The sequence below is a fragment of the Emys orbicularis genome, chromosome 10, assembly GCF_028017835.1.
Source record: "Emys orbicularis isolate rEmyOrb1 chromosome 10, rEmyOrb1.hap1, whole genome shotgun sequence".
Lineage (NCBI taxonomy): Eukaryota > Metazoa > Chordata > Testudines > Emydidae > Emys > Emys orbicularis.
The window spans coordinates 76,570,523-76,594,120 of record NC_088692.1 but is presented as its reverse complement, the minus strand read 5'-3'; the positions used below and the strand labels follow the sequence as shown (position 1 = coordinate 76,594,120).

The 23,598-nt window shown below is 51.5% G+C and overlaps 1 protein-coding gene across 5 annotated transcripts in view; it reads right to left on the bottom strand.

The window, feature by feature from the left end:
- Positions 1-23,598, bottom strand: part of NTRK3 (neurotrophic receptor tyrosine kinase 3) — a 333,653-nt gene that overhangs the window by 239,726 nt on the left and 70,329 nt on the right. For all 5 annotated transcript variants that reach the window (XM_065412797.1, XM_065412798.1, XM_065412800.1 and 2 more), the window contains exons 2-3: positions 16,528-16,602; positions 14,912-14,983 (exon numbers count right to left, since the gene is read on the bottom strand). In XM_065412797.1, coding sequence (XP_065268869.1) covers positions 14,912-14,983; positions 16,528-16,602 — 147 coding nt within the window. The remainder of the gene's footprint in view (positions 1-14,911; positions 14,984-16,527; positions 16,603-23,598) is intronic.

The following is a 23,598-nucleotide window of genomic DNA, read 5'->3' as shown; positions in this document are numbered from 1 at the left end:
CCGCGGTATCTGACTCCTGAGAGGCCGTCCTGTCTGCAGAGCCTGTTGCTGCTGCACGGGGATGACTGGGAGGGGTGAACGGAGGGCTGGGTGATAGGTTTATTTTGCTGGAACTTTGGGCACCTGGGTAGCCTGTTGGGAATGCCGGAGTACCCGTACTGGGAGACAGTTCCATTTAGGCTGACAGGGGGAATTGGCACTGGGAGATCAGTTCAGGTTAGAGAGAATTATTTTGCTTCTTTTTAATACAGACACAACTTTGGAGAGATCTAGCCCATGTGCGGGGGAGGAGGGAGATAACACAGGGGTTGGAGGAGAATAATTCAGACAGGCTGGTAGCACCACAGAAGGGTCCAAAAGAAAGCTATTCTCCCCTCTCTATCATTCACCCGCACCTGTTACTCTGGAGCCATGGGGAGCTCTTCCTCCTGCCCCCCCAAATCCTTGGCTGCTAGAAACAGACAAGAAAAACAGACACCTGCAGACACCTGCAAGACAGATGCGAACAGCTGCAAGTTCACCACTGTGGCTCTGTTTGCAAAATACGGATCTTGTGCCAGCAGTGGGAGCACTGGGAAGAGGGAGCGAGGAGAGGAAAAAAGGCAGGTGAATATGGAGGGGACCAGTTCTGAAAGCCTGGCATGGCCCTTACTGCTCTCCTCTTTTCTGATGGGAGGGCCGAGGGGCTCTGCTCCATGCTCTGGCCTTGGTGCTGAATGGCACTGGCCCTATCGCAGGTGCAAAGAGAGGTGACATGCTGCAGCTAAGGGACTCACGCACCAGGCTCCCAGAGCAATGGATCAGAAGTAAACATGCACCTCACTGGGTGTAAGTGTATTCAGAGTGCAAGGCACCTGGAATAACCATATACCAGTGCACTGGGGATCCAGTGTAAACACACACACACACACACACACGTCACCGTTTGTTCGCATTCCTGACTGAGAGGGGCTCTAGTGGAAACACACACTTCCATGGGATCAGGTCTGCCACCACAACTTATCCCACATTACTGCTGACACTCACTGCATACATAACCGGAAAGACAATGCAAAGGCAATTCCAGCCAGGGCTCCTCATGACGCCATAACCCCACAGTGAGCTCGCACAGATGGGCTAATAAAGTATGTCACACTGACTCCCACGTCCTGCATAATCCACCACTCGGCTTTTAACATATATAAATAGGGAGTGGGAGGGGTTGGTGGAAAAAAACTAGAATTTTATAACAACATTTTACAATTCCAATAAAACGTGCCAGTGAGTAAGTTATGGCGTATTAAATTCTGGCACAGTCACATGCAAGGTCTGAATTAATGCCCCATCATTCACACCCTGTCATGCCTTATTGCTTAAATAACACACTCTTTGAATGTGTCTCTTTCTCAGAAGCTCTGTTTACTGTCTCTACACCCCTATCCACCCCACCGTCATGTTGTTAGCAAGGCGGCATCCTTGTAAAACCCAAACGAGATCACTTGAGAAGTCCCTCGACATTTTATTATGCTCCTACAGTTATGGATCTTCCCTCCCACCCACTTTTAAGGTGTCTTCCAAGTCCCCCTTGGAGGCCCATACTCTTCATTTCATGCCCCCAGGGCACCTCCCACTGGGAGGCTGGATATGGCTCCCCACCACAGCCACTTAACATACCCTATTGTGTTTTCTGCAGTCAAGCAAGGTGCTTCTGACTTCAATGGGCTACCAGAGGCTGCCTCTGAAATGCTATTCCCCACTGGCCACAGGGGTGTGGAAGTGAATTCTGGCCCCTATCGCCCATGGACCTCCACACCAAGCCCTGCAGGAATCAGGTCTTTCCACATTTGTTTGCTCTCTCTTGGAAGAGGAGGAGAGATCTGACTGGATTTAACTACTGTATATACTCGTTCATAAGCCGAATATTTTTGGTAAAAAAGTGATGCATCAAAGAGCGGGGGTTGGCTTATGAACGGGTCTACACCAAAATTTGATGATTTTAAACTCTATGGAATCATTGAATTGAATATCTAATACATTGTCATTTTGTTTACCTGGAGCATCTGCAGGCATGGAGCCCCTCAGCTCTCTGTGGCCGCGATTCGCCGTTCCCAGCCAATGGGAGCTGTGGGAATGCCACTTCCCGCAGCTCCCATTGGCTGGGAACGGCGAACCGGGGCCAAAGGGAGTTGAGGGGCTCCATGCCTGCAGACGCTCCAAGTAAACAAAACATCCTGACCCACCAGTGGCTTACCCTGACGGGCCGGGAGCCAAAGTTTTCCAACTCCTGAAATATAGGGTCGGCTTATGAAAGAATCATACAGTTTTTGCTATTTTTACCTATCCATTTTGGGGAGTTGGCTTATAAACGAACGGGCTAATGAACGAATATATACGGTAAGTACCAGGTGATCCCCTGGCTCAGAAACACTACGTGAGGCATGGCTGAGATCGGTCTCCCGATTCTAACAGCATGCCTTGCAGGGTAAATGCGCTACATCAGTGTTTCCCAAACTTGGGACGCCGCTTGTTTAGGGAAAGCCCCTGGCGGGCCGGGCCGGTTTGTTTACCTGCCACGTACGCAGGTCCAGCCGATCGAGGCTCCCACTGGCCGCGGTTCGCTGCTCTAAGCCAATGGGAGCTGCTGGATGCAGCGCGGGCCGAGTTTGAAATGATGCTGCAATCAATGCAAAGGACTTTGTAAGACGGGACTGGGAAGCAGAGATATTCCGGCAAAGCAGCTCCCAGTTTTGTCCATTTGCCAGCGAGATGACGGATCGTTTTTCAAAAAGGCGGCATGGCATGAAACCAGAAAGGCCCAAGGGAGTAGGGAACATCACCATCCCCGTGTGATTTAACTGGAAGTGGTGGTTCAACGCATCTAAAAGGTTCAGAGCAAGGTGGTGTGTGAGAGAGAGACAAGATTCTGAAGAGTTCAGACACCACGGTGATGGGCAGATAAAAGGACCTGAACAGAATAGGACACATTCTTTACATCACTACTGTTATAATTCATCTTGTTAGAGTAGCGCCTAGAGGCCCCACCAGCTTGTGGCTCCATTGTTCTAGGTCAGTGTTTCCCAAACTTGGGACGCCGCTTGTGTAGGGAAAGCCCCTGGCGGGCCGGGCCGCTTTGTTTACCTGCCGCATACGCAGGTCCGGCCGATTGTGGCTCCCACTGGCCGCGGTTCGCTGCTCCAGGCCAACAGGAGCTGCTGGAAGGTAAACAAACCGGCCCGGCCCACCAGGGGCTTTCCCTACACAAGCGGCGTCCCAAGTGTGGGAAACACTGGTCTAGGTGCTGCACAGGTGTAGCCCCAGAGAGCTACAGCCTACGGAGACTAGAGAACAAAAGCACTCTTATCCCCATCTGACGGAGATGGAGACACAGAGAGATCAATGACTCACCAAATGGCACACAGGAAGTCTGTGGCAAAGACAGGATCAGCACCCATATCCCGGAGTCCCACTATAGTGCATTAACCACATGATCATCTCTCCTCTCGGTATTACTGTAGAACACATGAGTTCTTAGGCAGGTTTGGATTCTGATGGAGGCAGCCAGCCCTGCAGCAGAGAGCACAAGTCTAAGAGGCATGAGGTCCCCAGCTCCAATCCTTACTGTGTAGCCTTGGGCAAATCACTTCACATCTCTGCAGCTCCATTCCCCATCTGTAACACGGGGCTAACACTCCCCTGCCTACCTTACCAAGGCCTGGTGAGGATGCTTGTGCAGTGCTTTAAATGTGGATGGTGTTTATAACTAGAGATGCTGAGGAGTATCACTGCAGTCAGAAATTCACTACTGGGCCTTCGGAATGCTGTTCAAATGAGCTAAGGTTACAGTGGCCAGCCTTCTGGGAAAAGCCAGACTGACTGATGTCTGCACAGAACGGGTCTCTCCTTCGGCCTTGAGAACAGAGGCTGCTAAAATACAGAGCCTGCCTGCGCTGCTGTTCCAGCTGAATGAGGAGATGCTCCAAATTGATTCAGTCTGAGGTAACAACTGGGGGGAAAAAATGCCATCCAGCCACTGCTGCTGATTAGCATAGCGGCTAGGCAGTGTGCTATGCCAGCACGCAGGGGACAAAGTAGGGAGGAGGGCATGGGGGAGGTATGGAAGCAGAGTGAACATTATTACTATTTATTATACCTAGGGAACCACAGACATGCACACCTCTTTACAGAAGAACTGGAGCCCTTGATAAACTGGCCGCAAGCAAACAATGTGTGTTTTAATACAGCTAAATGTAGACATCTACTAACAAAGCATGTAGGTCATACTTGCGCCGTGGGGGACTCTATCCTGGGAAGCAGTGGCTCGGGAAAAGATTTGGGGGTTGTGGTGGATAATCAGCTGAACGTGAGCTCCCAGTGTGATGTTGTGGCCAAAAGAGTTAATGCGATCCTGGGATGCATAAACAGGGGAATCTGGATTAGGAGTAGAGAGGTTATTTTACCTCTGTATCTGGCACTGGTGCTACTGTTGCTGGAATCCTGTGTCCAGATCTGGTGCCCACAATTCAAAAAGGATGTTGATAAATTGGAAAGAGTTCAGAGAAGAGCCGCAAAAATGATTAAAGGATTAGAAAACTGGCCTTAGAGTGATAGACTCAAAAAGCAAAATTGAGTTAGCTTAACTAAGAGAAAGTAAAGGGCTGACTTCATTACAGTCTATAAGTATCTACATTGGGAACACATTTAATAATGGACTCTTCGATCTAGCAGAGAAAGGTATAATGCAATCCAATGGCTGGACGTTAAAGCTAGACCAATTCAAACAGGAAATGAGGCGTACATTTTTAATGGTGAGAATAACTAACCATTGGACCAACTTACCAAGGGTTGTGGTGGATTCTCCATCACTGGGCATTTTTAAAGCAAGACTGGATGTTTTTCTAAAAGATCTGCTCTAGGAATTATTTGGAGGAAGTTCCATGGGCTGTGTTAGACCGAAGGGCAGACTAAATTATCACAGTGGTCCCTCTGGCCTTGGAATCTATGAAAAATAGACCAGGGCAACTGACCTTGCTGTGAGTAAGTTACAATTCAAGGGCCTGCTCCCAAGAGGTGCTGAGCTCCCTAACGTCCTTACGGCACAAATGGGAGCTGAGAGGTGCTGAGTACTGACATGACCAGACCTTTACTAAAAGAGCGGATAGCAATGGACCACATCCCCTGCACAGTGTGGTCCTAGTCCATAACGATGTCTCTCACAGAAATACAATTAAATAGTAATAGCGCCAAGCTAGGAATGCCAAGCATTACCTGGGAGATGGGGAAAGATTGATTTGCTATGGATGTATTTGATTCCTTTTCATAATTGTTTGAAATGTTCCTATGCTATAATTCAGGTTGGAGGGAAAAGACTGGCAGGAGTGCAGGTGACAGCTGGTACTTGAAAGGACTGAACATGGAGGAGGAAGGAGGATGTGTGGCACCCAGGATCAGAAACAGTGAGAAGCCCTGGAGTTGCTTAGTGGAGGAGAGCAGAGTTAGACTTTGCTCCTTATAAGACAGATTAGCCTGGCTGCTTTAGAGAGAGGCCCGGGATCACTATCCAGGGAATAAGGGCAAGTGATTTTTGTGAAAAGCAATTGAACATCTTCGAAACAATATTACGTCTGGTATTTTGTTTGTTTATCCATTCAGCCCGAGATCCTGAACAAGCTCACACAGCCACACAGGGCAAAGTAGTTTAAACAATAACGCACATGGAAAGGCTGCGCAGTTACACGAGGGGACACACAAACCTCACAAGCACCACGGCTCAAGTGTCTACAGTCCTTGAATATGTGTGTGTATGAGCTGGAAGGGTGCTTCTAGTGTCTGAGTGCCTTTATGAAGTGTCAATACAATGAGCGCAGAGTGACTCAGCAGCCCTGATCTCTAGACTATGCGGTATCCAGAGGAGGAGTCATGGGTCATGGTCCTGCCTTGATCTAGAGATAATCCTGCAATGCTTCTCCAGAATATTCTAGTCCAAAACTCTTCACAGACCACACTTATCCACGCAACCCCTCATTCTTTCACTTCGCACTGGAATGCAGTTGGCTCTGGGGTGGAATACAGCCGCTCTTTAACAGCACTCAGCAACTGTACCGAACAGACCAGGAAGTGAGGCAGAGAAGAATCCTGTATCCAGTCAAAAACAGAAAGTGAACCTCAGGTAATCAGGATGTGCTTTCCCAGACTAGAACGTGGCCAGGACAGTAGGGCCAAGGCCATGCTCATAAAGTATATCCACATCAACATGCCACGGTGAATGGCCAGGGCGGTCTAAGTTAACTACATCACAGAAGCTGGCAATGGAACAGGCCTGTTGGATCATCCACCCCATCCTCCTCCCAAGCCAAGCAGTTCCCTACACACTTAGCCCAGTGGGCCTTTCCCACTTCTAACGTCCATAAGTCTGTCCCCCTCAGCCCACCCCCAATGTATGTGAGCAGAGAAGTGACAGACACAGAAGAGAAGATGAAAAAAACCACAGTGGGACAGAAGGCAGCCTATGTATGCAGCATTCAAAAGCCAAACAATCTATCAGAACAGGGGTCGGCAACGTTCGGCACGCGGCTCGCCAGGGTAAGCACCCTGGCGGGACGGGCCAGTTTTATTTACCTGCTGACGCGGCAGGTTCGGCCGATCGCGGCCCCCACTGGCCGCGGTTCGCCGTCCCGGGCCAATGGGGGCGGCGGGAAGCCGCGGCCAGCACATCGCTTGTCCGCGCCACTTCTCGCCGCCCCTATTGGCCCGGGACGGCGAACCGCGGCCAGTGGGGGCCGCGATCGGCCGAACCTGCCGCGTCAGCAGGTAAATAAAACTGGCCCGGCCCGCCAGGGTGCTTACCCTGGCGAGCCGCGTGCCGAACGTTGCCGACCCCTGTATCAGAACAAGGAGTAATGGTCTTAAGTTGCAGTGGGGGAGGTTTAGGTTGGATATTAGGAAAAACTTTTTCACTAGGAGGGTGGTGAAGCACTGGAATGGGTTTCCTAGGGAGGTGGTGGAATCTCCTTCCTTAGAGGTTTTTAAGGTCAGGCTTGACAAAGCCCTGGCTGGGATGATTTAGTTGGGAATTGGTCCTGCTTTGAGCAGGGGGTTGGACTAGATGACCTCCTGAGGTCCCTTCCAACCCTGATATTCTAGGATTCTATCACCCCACCACCCCGCTACTCAGAGAGGGCAGGAGTCACCACAAAGACTCCATGTCCTTTGTATTTACCAACCTGGCTACAGTTTGTAAAAACATGGCTCTGCTTTATCAAAGGCCTCCATCCCCACACTGGCAAGCACTGCCAAGCGAGAGCTCTGGAATGGGAACAGTGTCTCGGCCGGCCTATGAACCAATTTAGAGCGCACAGAAGCCTCCAGAAGACAGATGGGGGGGGAAAGAAGCCACAGAATGCAGGCGGAAAAAGCAATTATTAATAGTCTAAATGGAATTCTGACTACTTAAGCTTTATTTAAGAGCGCACCTGACTCTGTAATTACTGGGCCTTAATTTGTTTTCTTTACTACGCCAATAAATAAGGTGCATGTGGTTATTCTCTGCAAATACAAACAGGCGCTTTACAGGCTGGCTGACTGAGAGCCAATGATTCGAGAAAGTGTTTAGAGGGAGTCACACTCTATTAGCGGGTGACCTGAGACGGGGGGTAGAACGCGATGGGGTTCATGGGGAGGGACTCAGCTCTCAGTCCAAGGAAAGGAGCTGGGGACAGGGGACCAGCATTGGCTGTTAATGGGAAGCAAGGGAGGCTGAAGGGACTTACACCTCTGGGACCAGCATCAGCCTATCTGAATGGCAGGGAGGGGTGAGACTGTCAGGCCTCCCAACCAGCATGGAACTATGGACCTGATGGGAGGGATGGAGCAGACATACAAATACATTAATATCTAACGCACACCAGTCTGTGGCATTGTGGTTCCTTCTCTCCTCTCTAGCTTGCATTTCCAGTCCAGCCCTCAGACCCTATCCCCAACCTCCTTGACAATGGCAACGGGATTGGGTTCCCCCAGATAACACCACCCGATTGTTTTTATTCTCAATTTTATTGCTGTCCTTTTCTTTTTATCTCTTGGGGGCGATTCTGGTGCCAGATTGGCAGCCCTGGCACTGATAGCCTCTGCAGGGAGAGCTTCCTACATGCCATCACACTCCATTGACTGTTTCAGCCCTGAGCCATTTGGGATAAGAACAGAGTTCAACATCTAGAGCCCAGCCAATCCTGAGCCTCTCTGCTGAGGCCCTCACAATGGCAGGGCCACTGAGTATCACTTGTAGCAGTGGGTTTCGTGGTAGCCCAGTCCCCAAAAAGGATCTGAGACCTACCAGATTTGTGTCATACAGTCAGCTAAGCTCCTAGAGTCCTTGTCTCCCCAGGACATTTGTTTCCTATTCTCTCCCAAGGGCACATTATTTGAGCAGATGGAGGTTGATGTTTATCTTTTGGAGGATGGGGAGAGGGAAGGTCCAGTTCAGTCAACAAGACAGAAAAACATAAATCCTACAGCCACCCTCTCCCGCACTGATGCAGAGGGTGTCCCCCACTGCAATGAGAACTCTGGGCTCCTGGCATAGGCAGCACTGTGCTTTGGGAGGGAGGGGTTTATGGCAGCTCCATCTTTTGCAGATCCCAGGATGGAAGCACAGTGAATGGGTCTCCCCTGGCCTCTGCAGAAGCTCTGCCTGAGTGGTGGGGGAAAAGGAGAGGGCAGAGAGATGGTTTCCCCTCCAGCTCCCTTGATATATGGGCCTCATTTGGACATACTTCAGGAACTGGAGATCTCAGCTCCTTAGAGCATGGCACATCCATGACAAAGGCAGCACACTCTCCTACTTGGGAGGGGAAGGCAGCTGTGTTAGCCAAAGAGGCCCACCGCATCCTACCAGCTCTGCTTGGTAACCCTGCCCTCCCAGCTCCGGAAGAGCCTAGGGCAGAGGCATGGAGTAACAAAGGACCCCCAAATTTAGCAACTACAGTATCCCACAGGCTTCTTGGAAAGACCTGGAGCTCAAAGACGGAGTTGATCACATAAAGCGCAATCCTCACTGTGCTTAACTGAGCTGCTCTGAAACGGTTTGGCTGGGGAGTCTCTGCCTGACCTGATCCTTGTTACCTGGTGCCCAGGTCCAAAGCTCTGACTGGATCACTGAAGCCCATGCGCAATACACATCAGACTCACAGCATCCAGAGTAGACCCCCTCCTGGGAGTGGATCTCCAGAGCAAGCCAGGTGTTAGCCAAGATGACACCAAAGACTGCACAGTAAAGGGGCCAAGGACTAGAATCACTGTGGGGCCCTTGCCCAATAGCGAGGCCTCCAGAGTCTTGGCAAAAACCTGTCACAGGCCACAAGTCTGAATCTGACTCAGATCAAACCTAAAGCTATCCCCCTCCAGTCAGCAGCTTCTGGACAAAGGAGTTAGAGCATGTCTACACGGCAATTAGACACCCGTGGCTGGCCCGGGCCAGCTGACTCAGGCTAAGGGCTGTTTAACTGCAGTGTAGACGTATGGGCTTGGGCTAGAACCTGATCTCCAGGACCCTGCAAGGTGGGAGGGTCCCTGAATGAGCTCCAGCCTGAGTCTGAATGTTTACACGCCTTAGCCCAAGTCCTGCGAGCTCAAGGCAGCTGGCCCGGGCCAGCCACAGATTTTTAAATTGCGGTACAGACATACCCTCAATGGCCTCAGTTCAGTTACCAGTGGGGCAGGTACATCCACTTTAGAAAAACCACCCCCCAAACACATTTGGGAATAATTGTCCCCTTGTTGACAGACTCAGTGGGCCAGGAGACCTAGCTCTGCTCACTCCCAGAGGTGGGTGTGACGGGATCCCCGGGGCGCAGCCTGGGACTGTGGGACCGCTCTGCCCCTTTAATTCTCTCCAGCCTGGGCTGGCTCCCACAATGCCTTGCTAGTGATCAGCAACAAACCCCTCCAGGCGCTGTGATCACTCAGCACAACAGCATGTGGACCCTCACACCCAGCTAGATTGCATGAATGTTCCCAGAGCCACTCATGAATCACGCAGAGAAAGGCACCAGAGCCAAATCCTCCCCCCAGCTCCCAGCACTGTACCTCAGGAATATACCGTCTTGCACTACTCAAGATGAGTAGTGCACATTTATTAATTGGTTCACCACTTCATCAATGGGAAGTGGAGATACACCAGCCTTTGTAAAACCTGAGCAGATTTGCCCCACATTTGAGACAAACTCACTGGTAAAGATAAACAGTTAAACAAGTTTATTGGCTACAAAAGATAGATTTTAAGTGATGTTAAGTGACAGGCAAAAAGTCAGAGTTAGTTACCAAAAGAAAAGAAACGATAACCACACAGTCTAAACCAGTGGTGGGCAACCTGTGGCCCAGCAGGGTAATCCGCTGGCAGGCTGCGAGACAGGGTTTACAGTGTTTCCCATTGGCCGGGAACTGTGGCCACTGGGAGCTGCGGGTGGCCATGCCTGCGGACAACCAATGTAAACACTGTCTTGCGACCCACCAGCAGATTACCCTGACAGGCCGCATGCAGCCTGCAGGTTGCCCACCACTGGTCTAAACTCTCAACTCTATTAGACTGGGCAACATCTAGATTAAGCAGTTTTTCTCACCCCACTGGATACTGCAAGTCCATAGTATACAGATTTCCCCCTTGAAATCTGGGCCAATCTCCTCTGCTTAAGTCTTCTCAATGTTCTTGTTGCTTCCAGCATGGGTGGGTGAAGGAGAAAGACCCCGCATGTGGCCCCTGTGTCTGTTTTATAACCTCAGACCCATGTGCTTGGGAAGCACAAGTCCAGGCATGTGGAGTCTCCAGGCAAGGTTGAGCAATTCCCCTGGTGTGGCCCCATGCAGGTGAGTCATTGCATTGTAGCTCCCTTGCTGGACAATGGTTGTTGATGGGTTGATTGACACCCCACCCAGGTGTTGGTTACTTTCCTTGCTGTTGCCTCTGGGGGGCTAATATCTGTCTGATTCCCCAATTTACAACATGTTTTAGTGACAACCCACAATTCTCATAACTTCATATGCATTAATGATATACATATATGGATAGAGAAATGACTTTCAGCAGATCATAACCTTTCCCCGATACCTTACAAGGCATGCTTTATATGTAAGATCACAATTACATAAAAATGAGGACTATGGGGGTTACAAGACACTCCCCCAAGGTATAGTATGTCACAGTAGGCTAAGGCTATTTATGGATCCATATACCTCCAGTCCAGGGTTTGTTTACATCAGTCACTCACTGCTCCCTCCGCCCCTTCCCACCCACCCCCTGACACATCAGATACCAAGGACTGTGCACAGGACCGACTAACCACTCAAGGGCAGCTATGTCCCCTGTTAGAAGGCACTGGAGTATTCAGACACTTCAAGAAGCTGAACACTGTAAAACCTCTCAATGGCTTCACCTTCCCTTTCTTACTCTGTGCAGAAAAAAACTCATTCAGAGCCATTATCTTAAATAAACCCCAACAAACCAGAGCTCCTACAATTAGAGCTGGAGTAAGTGATCATCTTGATTGCACAGCTGGGGTCTGAAGACTTGTAAATGCACGGAGAAGGGAACAGAAATAGAAGAAGCTGGGAGAAGGCAGAGAAACCCAGCTTGTCTGACAGGAGGAAGCCTCTCTCAAAGCTGTGGGTGGAAGGGGAGAGAAGATAGAGAGGTGGATGGTGTTGGGATTTACCCCAGAGAGGAAAACCCCCCACCATCAATCAGTAAAGTAGTTTAAATCATTATGCAAGCTTTCCCCAAGATACAAGTCTGCCCCTCAATCCCAGCTTCCAGCACCCCCTGCGATTCCAGTCCTGGGCCCCAACACACCTGCACTGTGGCCCCTCAATCTTCCCCATTCAGCTTCTCAGTAATTCGCCAGTCAAGCACTTGGTGTTCGGTGCCTCAGAATCCATTTGCAAATTATCCAAACCTCCAACCAACACACAGCGACAAGATCCCCAAATGAGGTGGTGGAGGGCAAAGAGGCGATGTCCCCTGCAATGCTGCATCCTCCCCTGACCCCTGGGTTCCACTTCTCACAGCCCTGGCTAGCTGAGCCTCAAGTACAGTGACAACACCATCCAGCAGGTCTTGGCCCTGACATGCAACTGCTGTGGCTCATGGAGGCCATTCCCCTTGCTGGGGACTGGGGCAGTATTCCTTGATCTCACCAGCCATTCAACCCAGCTATAGCAGCCTGAGACTCCGAGCAGAGTGACATTTCCACTAATCCTTTTATCCCCAGCTCCAATGTGAGGCTGCCTCCGAAAATGTCAGGTCTGCAGCAGGCTGAGCGCCTTCCGAGGCAGTGGCTGGCGAGGAGCCTGAAAGCTGCCCTGCCATGCTGGCGCAGTCTCACGTGCAGTCGCTCTGGAGGGGTCCCCCGAGTGCCACCAGATGTTCATGCGGCAGATCCAATGGCTGAGGTGAGATGGCCTGCCACACTCCGAGACAAGGGAGCCACAGGAAGCTTAGATAGTAAAGCGGAGGGCAGACCATCTAGACAACCAGCAGCAGCCCAAATCCTGGTCCAGTTGGACTCAGAACCCTGCCCTGCCCCATCTATCTCACTCCACTATCTCAGAAATCACCTCTTTGTGTTATCATTAAAGCCACTTCTCCTCTAGGACCAGGAAGTTTAAGAGCTAAGAACTTCCAGCCTTTACATGAGGTCAGACACCAAGATGAACAGCAAAGCGTGACAGAGAGCCCAACGTCTGGGCTCCTCCCATCATCACGCTACATTTTCTTACTTCAAATCAACCGCTCTTCACACTGTGAAATGCCAGAGTTAGGAGAGGTCTCCTCATTTGAGTGGCTGGCATGGTGACCAGGGAAGCTCTCCTGGGAGCAGACAGGTAATTCCAGAGATGATCCAAGACACTATCAGAAGAAGGTAACCGTGACCATCGGGCATGGAGAGGGCCCTACAGCAAGATGATGTGTCTGAACAAACAACCAGAACCAGGGGCTGAGCTTTCTTTGGACAGGAGTACAACAGTCAGAAGAACAGACGTATTTCCTCCTCTCTAGCTCCATGCTCCCAGGTGAAGGTTGAAGCATGCCTAGGACATACCACCGGAGCCCAGCTACTTAGTTTAAATAAAAAAAAAAAGTTAAGGATAGTAACTGAACAATGTAGGTACCTATAGTAGCAGACCCAAGCACTTCAAGGCAAGGAAGGGAATCTCAAGCTAAGGATGTTTAAATCTTACATGGCCCACATAGTAAACAGACATTTCATCACCACACAGCAGCCTTAACTCTGACCCAAAATTAAAGTGATCTGTCCAGCCATCTCAAACTACAAAACTGAGCTCTTTCTGAAAGAGAAGTAATAATTGTATATGTACACACTAATGGCACATATTGATCAGCCTCTAATGCAAGTTCACCTACACAACATTACCATGGATCAATAGTTATGCTCCTTACCTATTATAGACAATATTACTCCCAAGAAACAGCAACCATAGCTACTTTACCCAACAATTCAACTGTCCAGTGCTAAATGCATTATGCAATTTCCCCATTCAACAGTATCTCATCAAAGAAAATATTTAGATTTCCCAACCAAAATAGCCAAGAGTATACATTACAAAAAAGAATCCATGGGTCAGAATTAAAACTGTTGTATTGTGATGAAATATGCATTCCTTTATGCTCAGTAAGAACAGTGTGTGTTTATTAGGTGGGCAGTTCAAGTTCTGTGACGTCCTTAACTATTCATGTGTTTGATTTTAAGTGCTTGGGTTTTGCAAATGGCCTGTTAGGTAAGTACATTGCTGTCACTTAGCAACTGTAACTAGCTTTCACAATGAAGCTTTTAGGCATTTGTGTTAACGTGAGCTCTGCGCACGGAATCAAGTGGCAAGTAAACCCCATCTCTTTTCACCAGTAACATGCCCATATGGGTGGTAACACATGCCCATAGAATCAGAAAGATGATTTTTTTTAAGTTATGACCAGTTTTCATTGAAATGGCTGACAGCATACGATTCAGAGCAAGCACATGGGTTCACACACAATGCACCAGAACTCTCACAATAACCAATCAGCCCACCTCTAGTCCTTATGCTGGAGCTCAGAGGGATCTGATCCCATATCACTCACTCAGACAAATTATTTCAGGCCCTTGATGTGCTTTGCACACATGCTGGTACTCCAGCCTTTTCTGAAGAGAGAAATGTCACCCATCAGCCTCCAGTGCTTGTACGTTCCATGGGACACAGTCCCACCTTCCCAGATACTCCTCTGGAAAACTGGATGCTACCTACTGGCTTGCCGCCTTCCTATACCAAATTCCAGAGCACCACTTCCTTACCATCTTCCCTTATCCTCCAATAACTTCCAGCAGGAAGTATCTGTGCCCAGGGCCCACCTCAAACGCACGTTTAACGAGTCAATAATTAGGAGCACAGCTGTCAGCCACGTGCCTGAAGCGACAGCAAGATCTGTGTCTGCAAAGCCCTCTGTATTTGTTAAATGCTAATGAGCGGAGCAGGCTCAGGCTCTGCACTAGGGCACGCTGCCACCACCACCCCGTCCGCAGTCCCCTGAACTCCACAGAAAGGGAAACTTCCGCTGGCCGCTGCAGGGGTGCTAATGAGGCAAGCGCTCGTTACAGCCACAATCAAAGCCAGCCCAGTTCTTAGACACCTAAATGTGTCGGCTTCCCAGCAGGAGAGAACTGTTCAGTGCTCTCACTTTCCCCACACCTCCTCCCTCTCTGTGCCCTTGTCCCCCATCCCCTTCACTCTTCTCTTCTACTCCCTTCCTTAATTCACCTTTCATTACTGCTCACTCCTTCTCCCTCCTGCATCTCTCCTTTCACCCTTGCCCCTGGCTTTCCCCCGAGGAGTGACAGCATTGGAGATAACCTTTCCAAAGGGAACAGCAGGGCAGGGGGGCAACGTTACTCACATGTAGCGCAGATGAGGGTTCTTGGCAAAGGCTCGCGGCTGGATGCTGCGAAGTCCTGAGTTCCTGATTGTCCTGGAAGGAGATTTAAAAGGACAGTGATGAAGTAAAGACTGAGGATCAATGGGCACTCAAAACCCTTTGCTAAACTCGAGGAGACGGTCAAGAGACAATGGCCATAAAACTGAAAGCGACAGGCCGAGCAAGACAGTTTCAGGAGCGGACACTCAGGGAGTTAGCGAGCGTGGGGAGGGGTGAACGCTTTAATCGCTCGCCTCAGAAGACCTGGGTAAGGTCACAAATAGAGAGGAGTCTGGTTGTCTCAATTTAATCTGATAGACCTAGTACTGTCAAGAGCAGGTGTAGCATGAGCAGCCGCTGTGCAAGCCTCTCCTACCAGCTCTGCCAATGCACCGCAATCCTGACCCACAGCACGCCCTGCTACTGCAGCCCTGGGCTTCCCCACGTAGCATTATCAATGCACTTCGGTCTTTACCAGCTGCACTCCCTGCTACTCCAGTCCTGAGCTCCCAAAACACATCTCTGCCAGTGTCCCTCAATCCTGACTGCACCCCACCATGGTCCTTGCTACTTCTGGTCCAGAGTTTCCTTGGGCTCATTGTTCTAGAGATCTGTGATGGACATATACATCCTTTGGGGAGCACCACACACATTTAACCCAGGAGAAAATCCCTTTGCTTTGAGCACCTGAGGACAAGTGAGTTTTTCCCAGCATGATAAGAAGAGCCGAGAAGGATTCTCTTCTTCTTGTGCTCTGGCAGAGCTAAATCAGCACCAGGACCATGATTTTTTAATCTCCTCTATGGACAAGATACCAGACTCCATTGCAGCTTTCCTACACTAAATCTCAACCAGCAGCCCAGGCTGCGTAGGCTGGGGATTGGTTCGGTGCACAGCTTGCCGGGGAGCAGAGTACAGGAAGCTGAGCGATATATTGTAGGTTTCCCACTGAAATGAGGTTGGAGAGTTACCACTTAACTCCTGGTGGATGTCTGTCCACATTACAGAACCATCGCCCAATATAATTCAGCGTCTGCTCGAGAGAGGCTCCAGTTTAAGGCACTGGAATGGGATCTGAAAGGTCTGGGCGCCGTTCCTGGCTGTACCGCAGACTGACAAATCACTACCTCAGCTCCCCCTCTGTAAAATGGAGATTCGAATACTTCCCTACTCACAAGGGTATGCTGAGGACACAGTCGCTGTTACTGCGAAGCACTCAGCTGATACTGTGATGGGAGCCATGTAAGTAACCAGATAGATAGAAATAGCTGGCGTTTCACATCTTAGGAGAGCAGTGCAGAGTATGGACCCAGATCTGGACTAGCAGGAGGTGATCCAGGTTAGGATTGAAGCGTATTGGCAGAGCTGTGTGAAGTTCACAGTCTGCCTGACCAGGGCTCCATCTAGGACTGGAAAGCTACAAAAGTTAAGGAGAAAGGCAAGGTTCTACATCTGCCTGGGAACAGTCAGTCACGCTCTCAACATCATAGGTCAGAGGCCATAGGATGAAAGGAGCAATATTTCCCTGCTGCAACCTGAACTGGCTGCCCGCACACCACCCTTCAGGTCTCTCGCCCTCACACATGCATGATACTCACAGCCTCTGGAGTCCCGTGTACAGCTCCATGTCTACAGCATTCAGCGTCTGCAAGTTCTTCCAGTTCTCTATGTGTCTGTGGAGAGGAAGGAAAAGCTCAGCCCTCGGCACAACAGGACAGTCAGTCTGTTCCACGCAGGTGAAGTGCTGCATGACACAGGCAACACCCAGGAAACTGTCTATAGGAGACATCCACTCCCTGGCTTTGTCCAAAGCCCTAGGCAGGGGGAGGGTGTGGGGAATAGACACTATTGCATCTGCAACACCCACATAAGCTGCTGCTCCCACACCGTGGAGCTCATGTGGTTTCCATTATAACCCCCAAAAAAACAATTTCTCTTGTTTTTTTTATTATTTCCAATTCTCTGCAACTTTGGGGGTCAAGCCATCACCTTGGGTTTTCTCCGGTCCCGTCCTTTAATATTTGATTAAGGGGCCAATGGAGGTACCTGGGTCTAATGGTTAATGTAGCCAAATGGGAGGGAGGAGTTTGGGGCAAGTCACTTCCCCTCTGTGTGTGTCTCACTCTGCCCATGTATAAAGCAGAGATAAGGATCAAGATCCCCACATGAGAGACACTAGCGCCACTGGGCAAAAGGCTGAGCTGCCCGACAAACAGATAAGGTCCCTTCAGGGCTCAAGTGCACTCAGCTCTGACCCCCCCAGATTCAAAAAACCCCGTCTTCAATATGGGTCCAGCCCAGCGACAACATACAACATCCCCACGTGTAAGAGCCAGAGTTAAGGGCCCACCTCGGGGCTCCTGGTCTCTGAAGCTTCTGGAAGGCAGACACCTCTGAAAGCAGCCCTCATCGCAAACTAATCCAGGGAAAGGACAGAGGGCTCTCCACCCCCCAGACAGCTGATCCACCAACCAGAATTTGTATGGACAACGGTAGATCTGATTTCCCGTTTCCAATCAGCAGGCTCTTCAGCACATGGGGAAGGGGCATCCCTGCATATAATGGGGCAGAGGTGTCCCCAAAGTTAAGCATGCAGAGCCGCTGCAGGTCTTTCACCGGGTGAGGGAACAACAGCTTAGGAGTCAGCGGCAGGTCTGTGGTCCTGGGCTAAGCAGGGGAGCCTGTGGGGCTCCTGCTACGGGTGACCTCCATGACACTGAAGAACCATTTGAGTGGCGGCTCATCTTCAAAAGCCCCTTGTAGCCAGGGGAAGTTGAAGGTCACAGGGGTCATATAGGGAGGTGGAGCTGAGATGCACCAGAAGGCTTATGGGGCCAAGGAAGCCTATTTCTCTCTCCACAGGGGATGTTCAGCTGCTACACACACGGGACACGGTTTTACAAAGCCTTTACAAGGCAGCAGCCTGCTCCAGTAGCTGTAACTTTTGCTCGTCCCTCGATCAGAGCCAGAGTAAGGAGGAACAGCGCCATGGAGATATGATACGGGCACATGCCCAAGTTTGTGGCTAGGGCAATAATGAAACAGATGAATCTTAAAATAAATAAATTCCTCCAGACTGTCCCAGAGAGGCAGCTGCCCCATTCTATCTTCACCTGCTACGGACCATGCCGGTAGCTTCACGAAGGAGACCGCTTTACCCCAGTACCCTGGGAACGTGCCACTTGCCACAGGCAAGGATTCTGCATGCGTAGATGGAGTTTAAACACCAATGGGGGGGGGGGGGGGCTATATTGTGCAACACCGAAGTGTTAAGAGTTTCCTGGCCTTTTAAGGGGCCACACCCTCAGCCAAAGGTAAGGTGCAAGATGCAACTGGCCCCAGCCAAACCCAAGGAGTAAAAGAGATACCAGGAGTTGAGCAGCTCCATCTGCGATGGGAAAAAGTCAATGATTTCCCCTTTACACGCCGCTGCTCTGAGCAGAAGGGCAGCTGTGGCAGCGGCAGGAACCTAGTCCCCATACCCAAAGACACACAAAAGCAAGGAGGGCTTGGGGGAAGCCTGGGGCAGCCAGCGGGGAGCAGGGGCTGTTGGGATGGGGTGTTGTAGCAGAGTCTGGAGGGGAGATTGTTTGGGGGGGATGGTGCAGGGAGGGGGAAAGAGAGCCTGAGGCTACTGGGGGAAAGGGTTATGGGGGCAGTAGGAGCCTGAGACAGGTGTACGGGGGACAAGGGGGAGCCTAAGCGTGAGTGAAACCCTGAAGAAGCTTCCCTTGTTCTGCCCCTTTCTGCACCATTCGCCCTCTTACCCTCCCTGCTAGCAGCTATTGCTGCTGTCACTACCCCACCTGGAGCTCCCCACCTGACCCACCACCAGCAAGAGAAGCAGGGAGACGGGTGAGGAAGAAAAGCCACTTGTCCATTGCAACCTGGCTCCACGGCAACTCCCCCGCAGCCACTTTGCCTAGAGCCCGCTGGGCTGTGTGAGCTCTCTCTAGGGATTGGTCTGCTTCTACAGCCCCATTCCTGTAGCACCTCACACTCTCTAGCGGATTTGTCCTCATCCCGCTCCTGTGAGGCAAGGAGCTATTAGAGGTCTATTACAGGAGTGGGTGGGTGAGGTTCTCAGGCTTGCAATGTGCAGCAGGTCAGACTAGATGATCATGATGGTCCCTTCTAACCTTAAAGTCTACGAGTCTCTGAGCTATCGTTGTCCCCATTTTACTGGGGAAGCTAGGCACCGAGAGATTAAATGTCACATAGGGAGTGTATCAGAGCAGGGATTTGAACCCAGCTCACAAGTCCCAGTCCAGGGGGCCATCCTCCAGCCCGGAGGAAGAGGGATAACTCCTTCCCTGCCAAGCGCTGGATGGGGTCCATACAACCCAGCCCTCCTTTCCTGGCAAGAGCTTGGATTTGCAAAGCAGGGTTTGGGGCTGGGGCTGGCAAACTTTTTGGCCTGAGGGCCACATCGGGTTTTGGAAATTGTATGGAGGGCCAGTTAGGGGAGGCTGTGCCTCCCCAAACAGCCAGGCGTGGCCCGGCCCCCATCCCCTATCCCCCCCGGTTCTTGCCCCCCTGATGGCCCCTTGACGCCCCCCCCCCCCCGGAACTCCTGCCCCATCCAACCCCTCCCCCCCGTTCCCTGACAGCCCCCCCCCCGGGACCCCTGTCCCATCCACCCCCACCCGCTCCCTGTCCCCTGACCACCCCCAGAACCCCTGCCCCTGACTGCCCCCGCCACCCCATCCAACCCCCCCTCCTTCCTGACAGACCCCTGCCCCCATTCAACCCCCATGTTCCCCCCCCCGACCGCCCTGACCCCTATCCACACCCCCGCCCCCTTACCACCACCCTGAACTCCCCTGCCCTCTATCCAACCTCCCCGCTCCCCGCCCCCTTACCGCGCTGCCTGGAGCACTGGTGGCTGGCGGCGCTAGAGCCGCGCTGCCCAGAGCGCCAGGACAGGCGACCGGCTGGAGCCATTCACGCCACGGCGCAGCACAGAGCACCGGGTCAGGCCGGGCTCTGCAGCTGCGCTGCCCCAGGAGCTCACAGCCCCGCCGCCCAGAGCGCTGTGCCAGCGGCGGGGTGAGCTGAGGCTGCGGGGGAGAGGGAACAGCAGGGGAGGGGCCGGGGGCGAGCCTCCCGGGGCAGGAGCTCAGGGGCTGGGCAGGAGGGGCCCGCGGGCCGTAGTTTGCCCACCTCTGGTTTGGGGTGAGGTGCTTTGGTTGGGGTGATTGCGATATACCGTATAACAGGAATGGAAGGACCTGGTCATACCTTTAATCCAGAGAGACAAGGTGGGGGAGGTAATATCTTTCATTGGACCAACTTCTGTTGGGGAGAGAGACAAGCTTTTGAGCTTACACAGAGCTCTTCGGATCAAGGAAATGCACTCAGTGTCACAGCTAAATACAAGGTGGAACAAGCTGTTTGGCATAACTAGTTAACACACATTTCAAGGGGCCATTCAAGGTGAAGTGGCTACAGCAACACAGCATACCTATATTTATCCACTCTACTAATGGGAGTGACAGGTGGGGTTCTACTCTTTGCTGGCTGGGGAGTGTTTATGTGACATGGTATCTGGCTGAGTTTGTAAAATGTGTCTTTACAATGAGTTCCTCGCACACTTGAGGCAGTCGGACAGGCGTGCTATAGAGAATGGGTGGGGGGGGGGGGGAACAAAGCTGGCACTGCTGTATTGTTTAATTCCTATGGTACGTCTACCCAGCGAGCCTCAGAGCCCGGGTCTACAGACTGAGGCTCGCATTACAGTGCTAAAAACAGCTGTATAGACACTGGCTCAAACTGGAGGTCAGCCTCTGGAGCCCGTCCCTCCCTAGGCTTCAGAGCCCAAGAGTCTACACAGCTGTCAACCCGGGCTCTGAGGGTATGTCTACACCCAGCCGCTAGTTCGGCGGCTGGGAATCGAAGTTCTGGGTTCGACTTATCGCGTCTTGTCTGGACGCGATAAGTCGAACCAGGAAGTGATCGCCGTCGACTGCGGTACTCCAGCTAGACGAGAGGAGTACCGCGGCGTCAACGGGGGAGCCTGCCTGCCGCGTGTGGACCGAGGTAAGTTCGAACTAAGGTACTTCGAACTTCAGCTACGTTATTCACGTAGCTGAAGTTGCGTACCTTAGTTCGAATTGGGGGGTAAGTGTAGACCAAGCCTGAGACTCACTGCCACTAGCTGTACAGATATACCCCTATAAGCACAGACTCCTGTCCGTGGGCCTCAACCCTGAGCTGGTGGGAGCCTAACCTAGAGAACAGAGGAGAGTTTTGTCTCCCCTGAGCATTCAGGGCTTGACCTCATTGCTGACACAGCCAACAAAGGGCTAGTTAACATCCACGACAATGGAAGACCCACCAGTACATCGCAGGTGGTCCACTGAGCAGACACACATACAAACCTAGGTTGAACTGGAATCAGTGACCAAGAGGTGACAGGCTCCTCATCCCAGTCCCTCTCCCCACCCTTCACAGGACAATCGGGTAATTTCTGCTCCCACATGAATTTTCACGTTGGAAAGAGGAAGGCGCTTTCCCCGTCCTCACGCCTGGGGGAAGAACACTCTTCACACCAACAGACACACTCACGGGCTAAGCAAGCTCAGTGGGAAACAGGTTGGCGTGTAAAGCTCCTCCCACACTGAACTGATAAGCTGTTGGGCCATAAGCTGCCAGGTCACTGGAGTCCTCTGAAGGCATCTAGCTCTACGCCTTACATGCCTTCCTAGCTCTACACCTTACACTACAGAGACATGCCCAGAGAGATGCCTACACTACATTCTACACACAGTCCACACACACACACACAACTTGTATCTTGCCTAGTTAGTCTGGAGTGGACTTCCATGAGGATGCTCTCTCTCCACGACACCTGAGCAGATGACATGGCCCCTTTAGAGACATGCAGCTCAAGACCCACATTTGTGTTTGGATGCTAGGCTGCGAAATAAGCGCAGGATTCCAGCAAGCAAGCAGCACTCAAACAAACACACGCACAATGGAAATGCAAGCCGCGCATTTGACTCCACACCCTTGTAGGGCAACCAGGAAATTGATTTGTCATCCAGGCGTATTATGTCTAGTGATCTAGACAGGAGCATTAGCTTTCAATTATCTGATATGTTTAGCATTATAAACAAACTGTCTGGCACACCAGCTCCAGACCATGCAGATATGAACGTGGAGGGGTTGGGGGGGAGAAGGGGGCCTTCTTTTAAAAGCAGCAGCCAATTGAATCCAGCTCTCTGCCTCTCCCCAGCTGTCAGGAGAAAGAAGGCCAGAGGCCATGCAACTCAGGCTGATGGGTACTTAAAAAAGTCGATAGGTTCAAGGACTTCTTTTGAAACCCACTTCAGCATGTTTTGTGACTGGCACGCCGATCTGGGAGGCCACTGCAATGCAAAACAGCAATTACCTGCGGGAATACCAATGAGCCGCTGACAATCCATTGGACCCGCTGCCGTTTGTAGACGGGATGCTAGAGATCCTGGGTCAATTCCACAGTGTTTGGTGACGTCTCCAGGCAATCTCTGTAGCCCCCCATCATCCTGCTAATGACTGCAGTACAGAGTGCACTCTGCTTCTGCCCACGTCACCACCCTTCCGGTGCCAATCCCATTACAACGATACTAGCAAAGACTGATGCGAATTGCCAATTGATCCCAACGCAGTTAACTAGCTCTGCGTACAGGGGTCACTCTTCCTCCACTGAACTTAACCTCTGCTAGCCTGGAAGATGCAGGCAGCCGCACAGCGACATGACACAAGGTTCAGGACAGAGAGGAAGTTACAAAGAATCCTCTCTCAGACTGAAACCACATGGGAAATTTAGAGCCAGCAAAATAATTCCCTGAGATGGAAGGAGTACGGCCAGGGATTGAGGGGCTACCACTCCGACTCTGGTAAGGAGTGCCATGGGATTTGTTACCCAGTGGACAGGGCCCTGGTTTTATGTTCCATCTGAAGAATGGCCCCCTCCAGCAGCACACCAGGGTCCTGCACCGTGCTAGGGCACAGAGGTCAGCACGGACTCAGAGGGCATCACCTCCATTGCTCGTGCTGCTCATCACCTCCTACCCCCCCACTGGGGCACTGGAGTCAGCACGGATTCAGAAGGCCTGGTTGCCCCCTTTTGAGTCCCCCACACACTGCTCTGCAGTGTTGTACTGGGGTCAGCACTCACTCAGGGGAGAGCGCCTACACCCCATCCCTAAAGCACCCGGAGTTTTCTCTAGGAGCCCCCTCTGTTATAACCCCAGTCACACCAGCGAGTGACGGCTGAACAGTTTCACGCAGGTTGCTGCTGCCCAGATGTTCACAGTCAGCGCTGAGCAATTTCCCCCCTGCCCTTTAATTTTCAGATGAGTTTTTTTGAAAACCTCAGAACTCAGAGGCTCAGTCCAGGGATCAAAGGCAACAACTGACAATGAATAAATGAACAATTCCTGGCAAGTTCCACCAGATCAGAGCAGCAACAGACTTGGCTCCACCCCCCACCCCCCACCAGCCTGCACTGGCTGGCTTTTGCTAAACCCTTCCTGGTAGGCAGGAAGGGGGGTGCGTGTGAAGAGGCCTTTGCCTTCCAGTGAGGATAAAAAGAGGCCACCACACAGAGCGTCTCTGTTCCTCCTGCCTTAGTGTTCAGGTACGGTCAGCCTATCTCAGTGTTTCCCAAACTTGGGCCGCCGCTT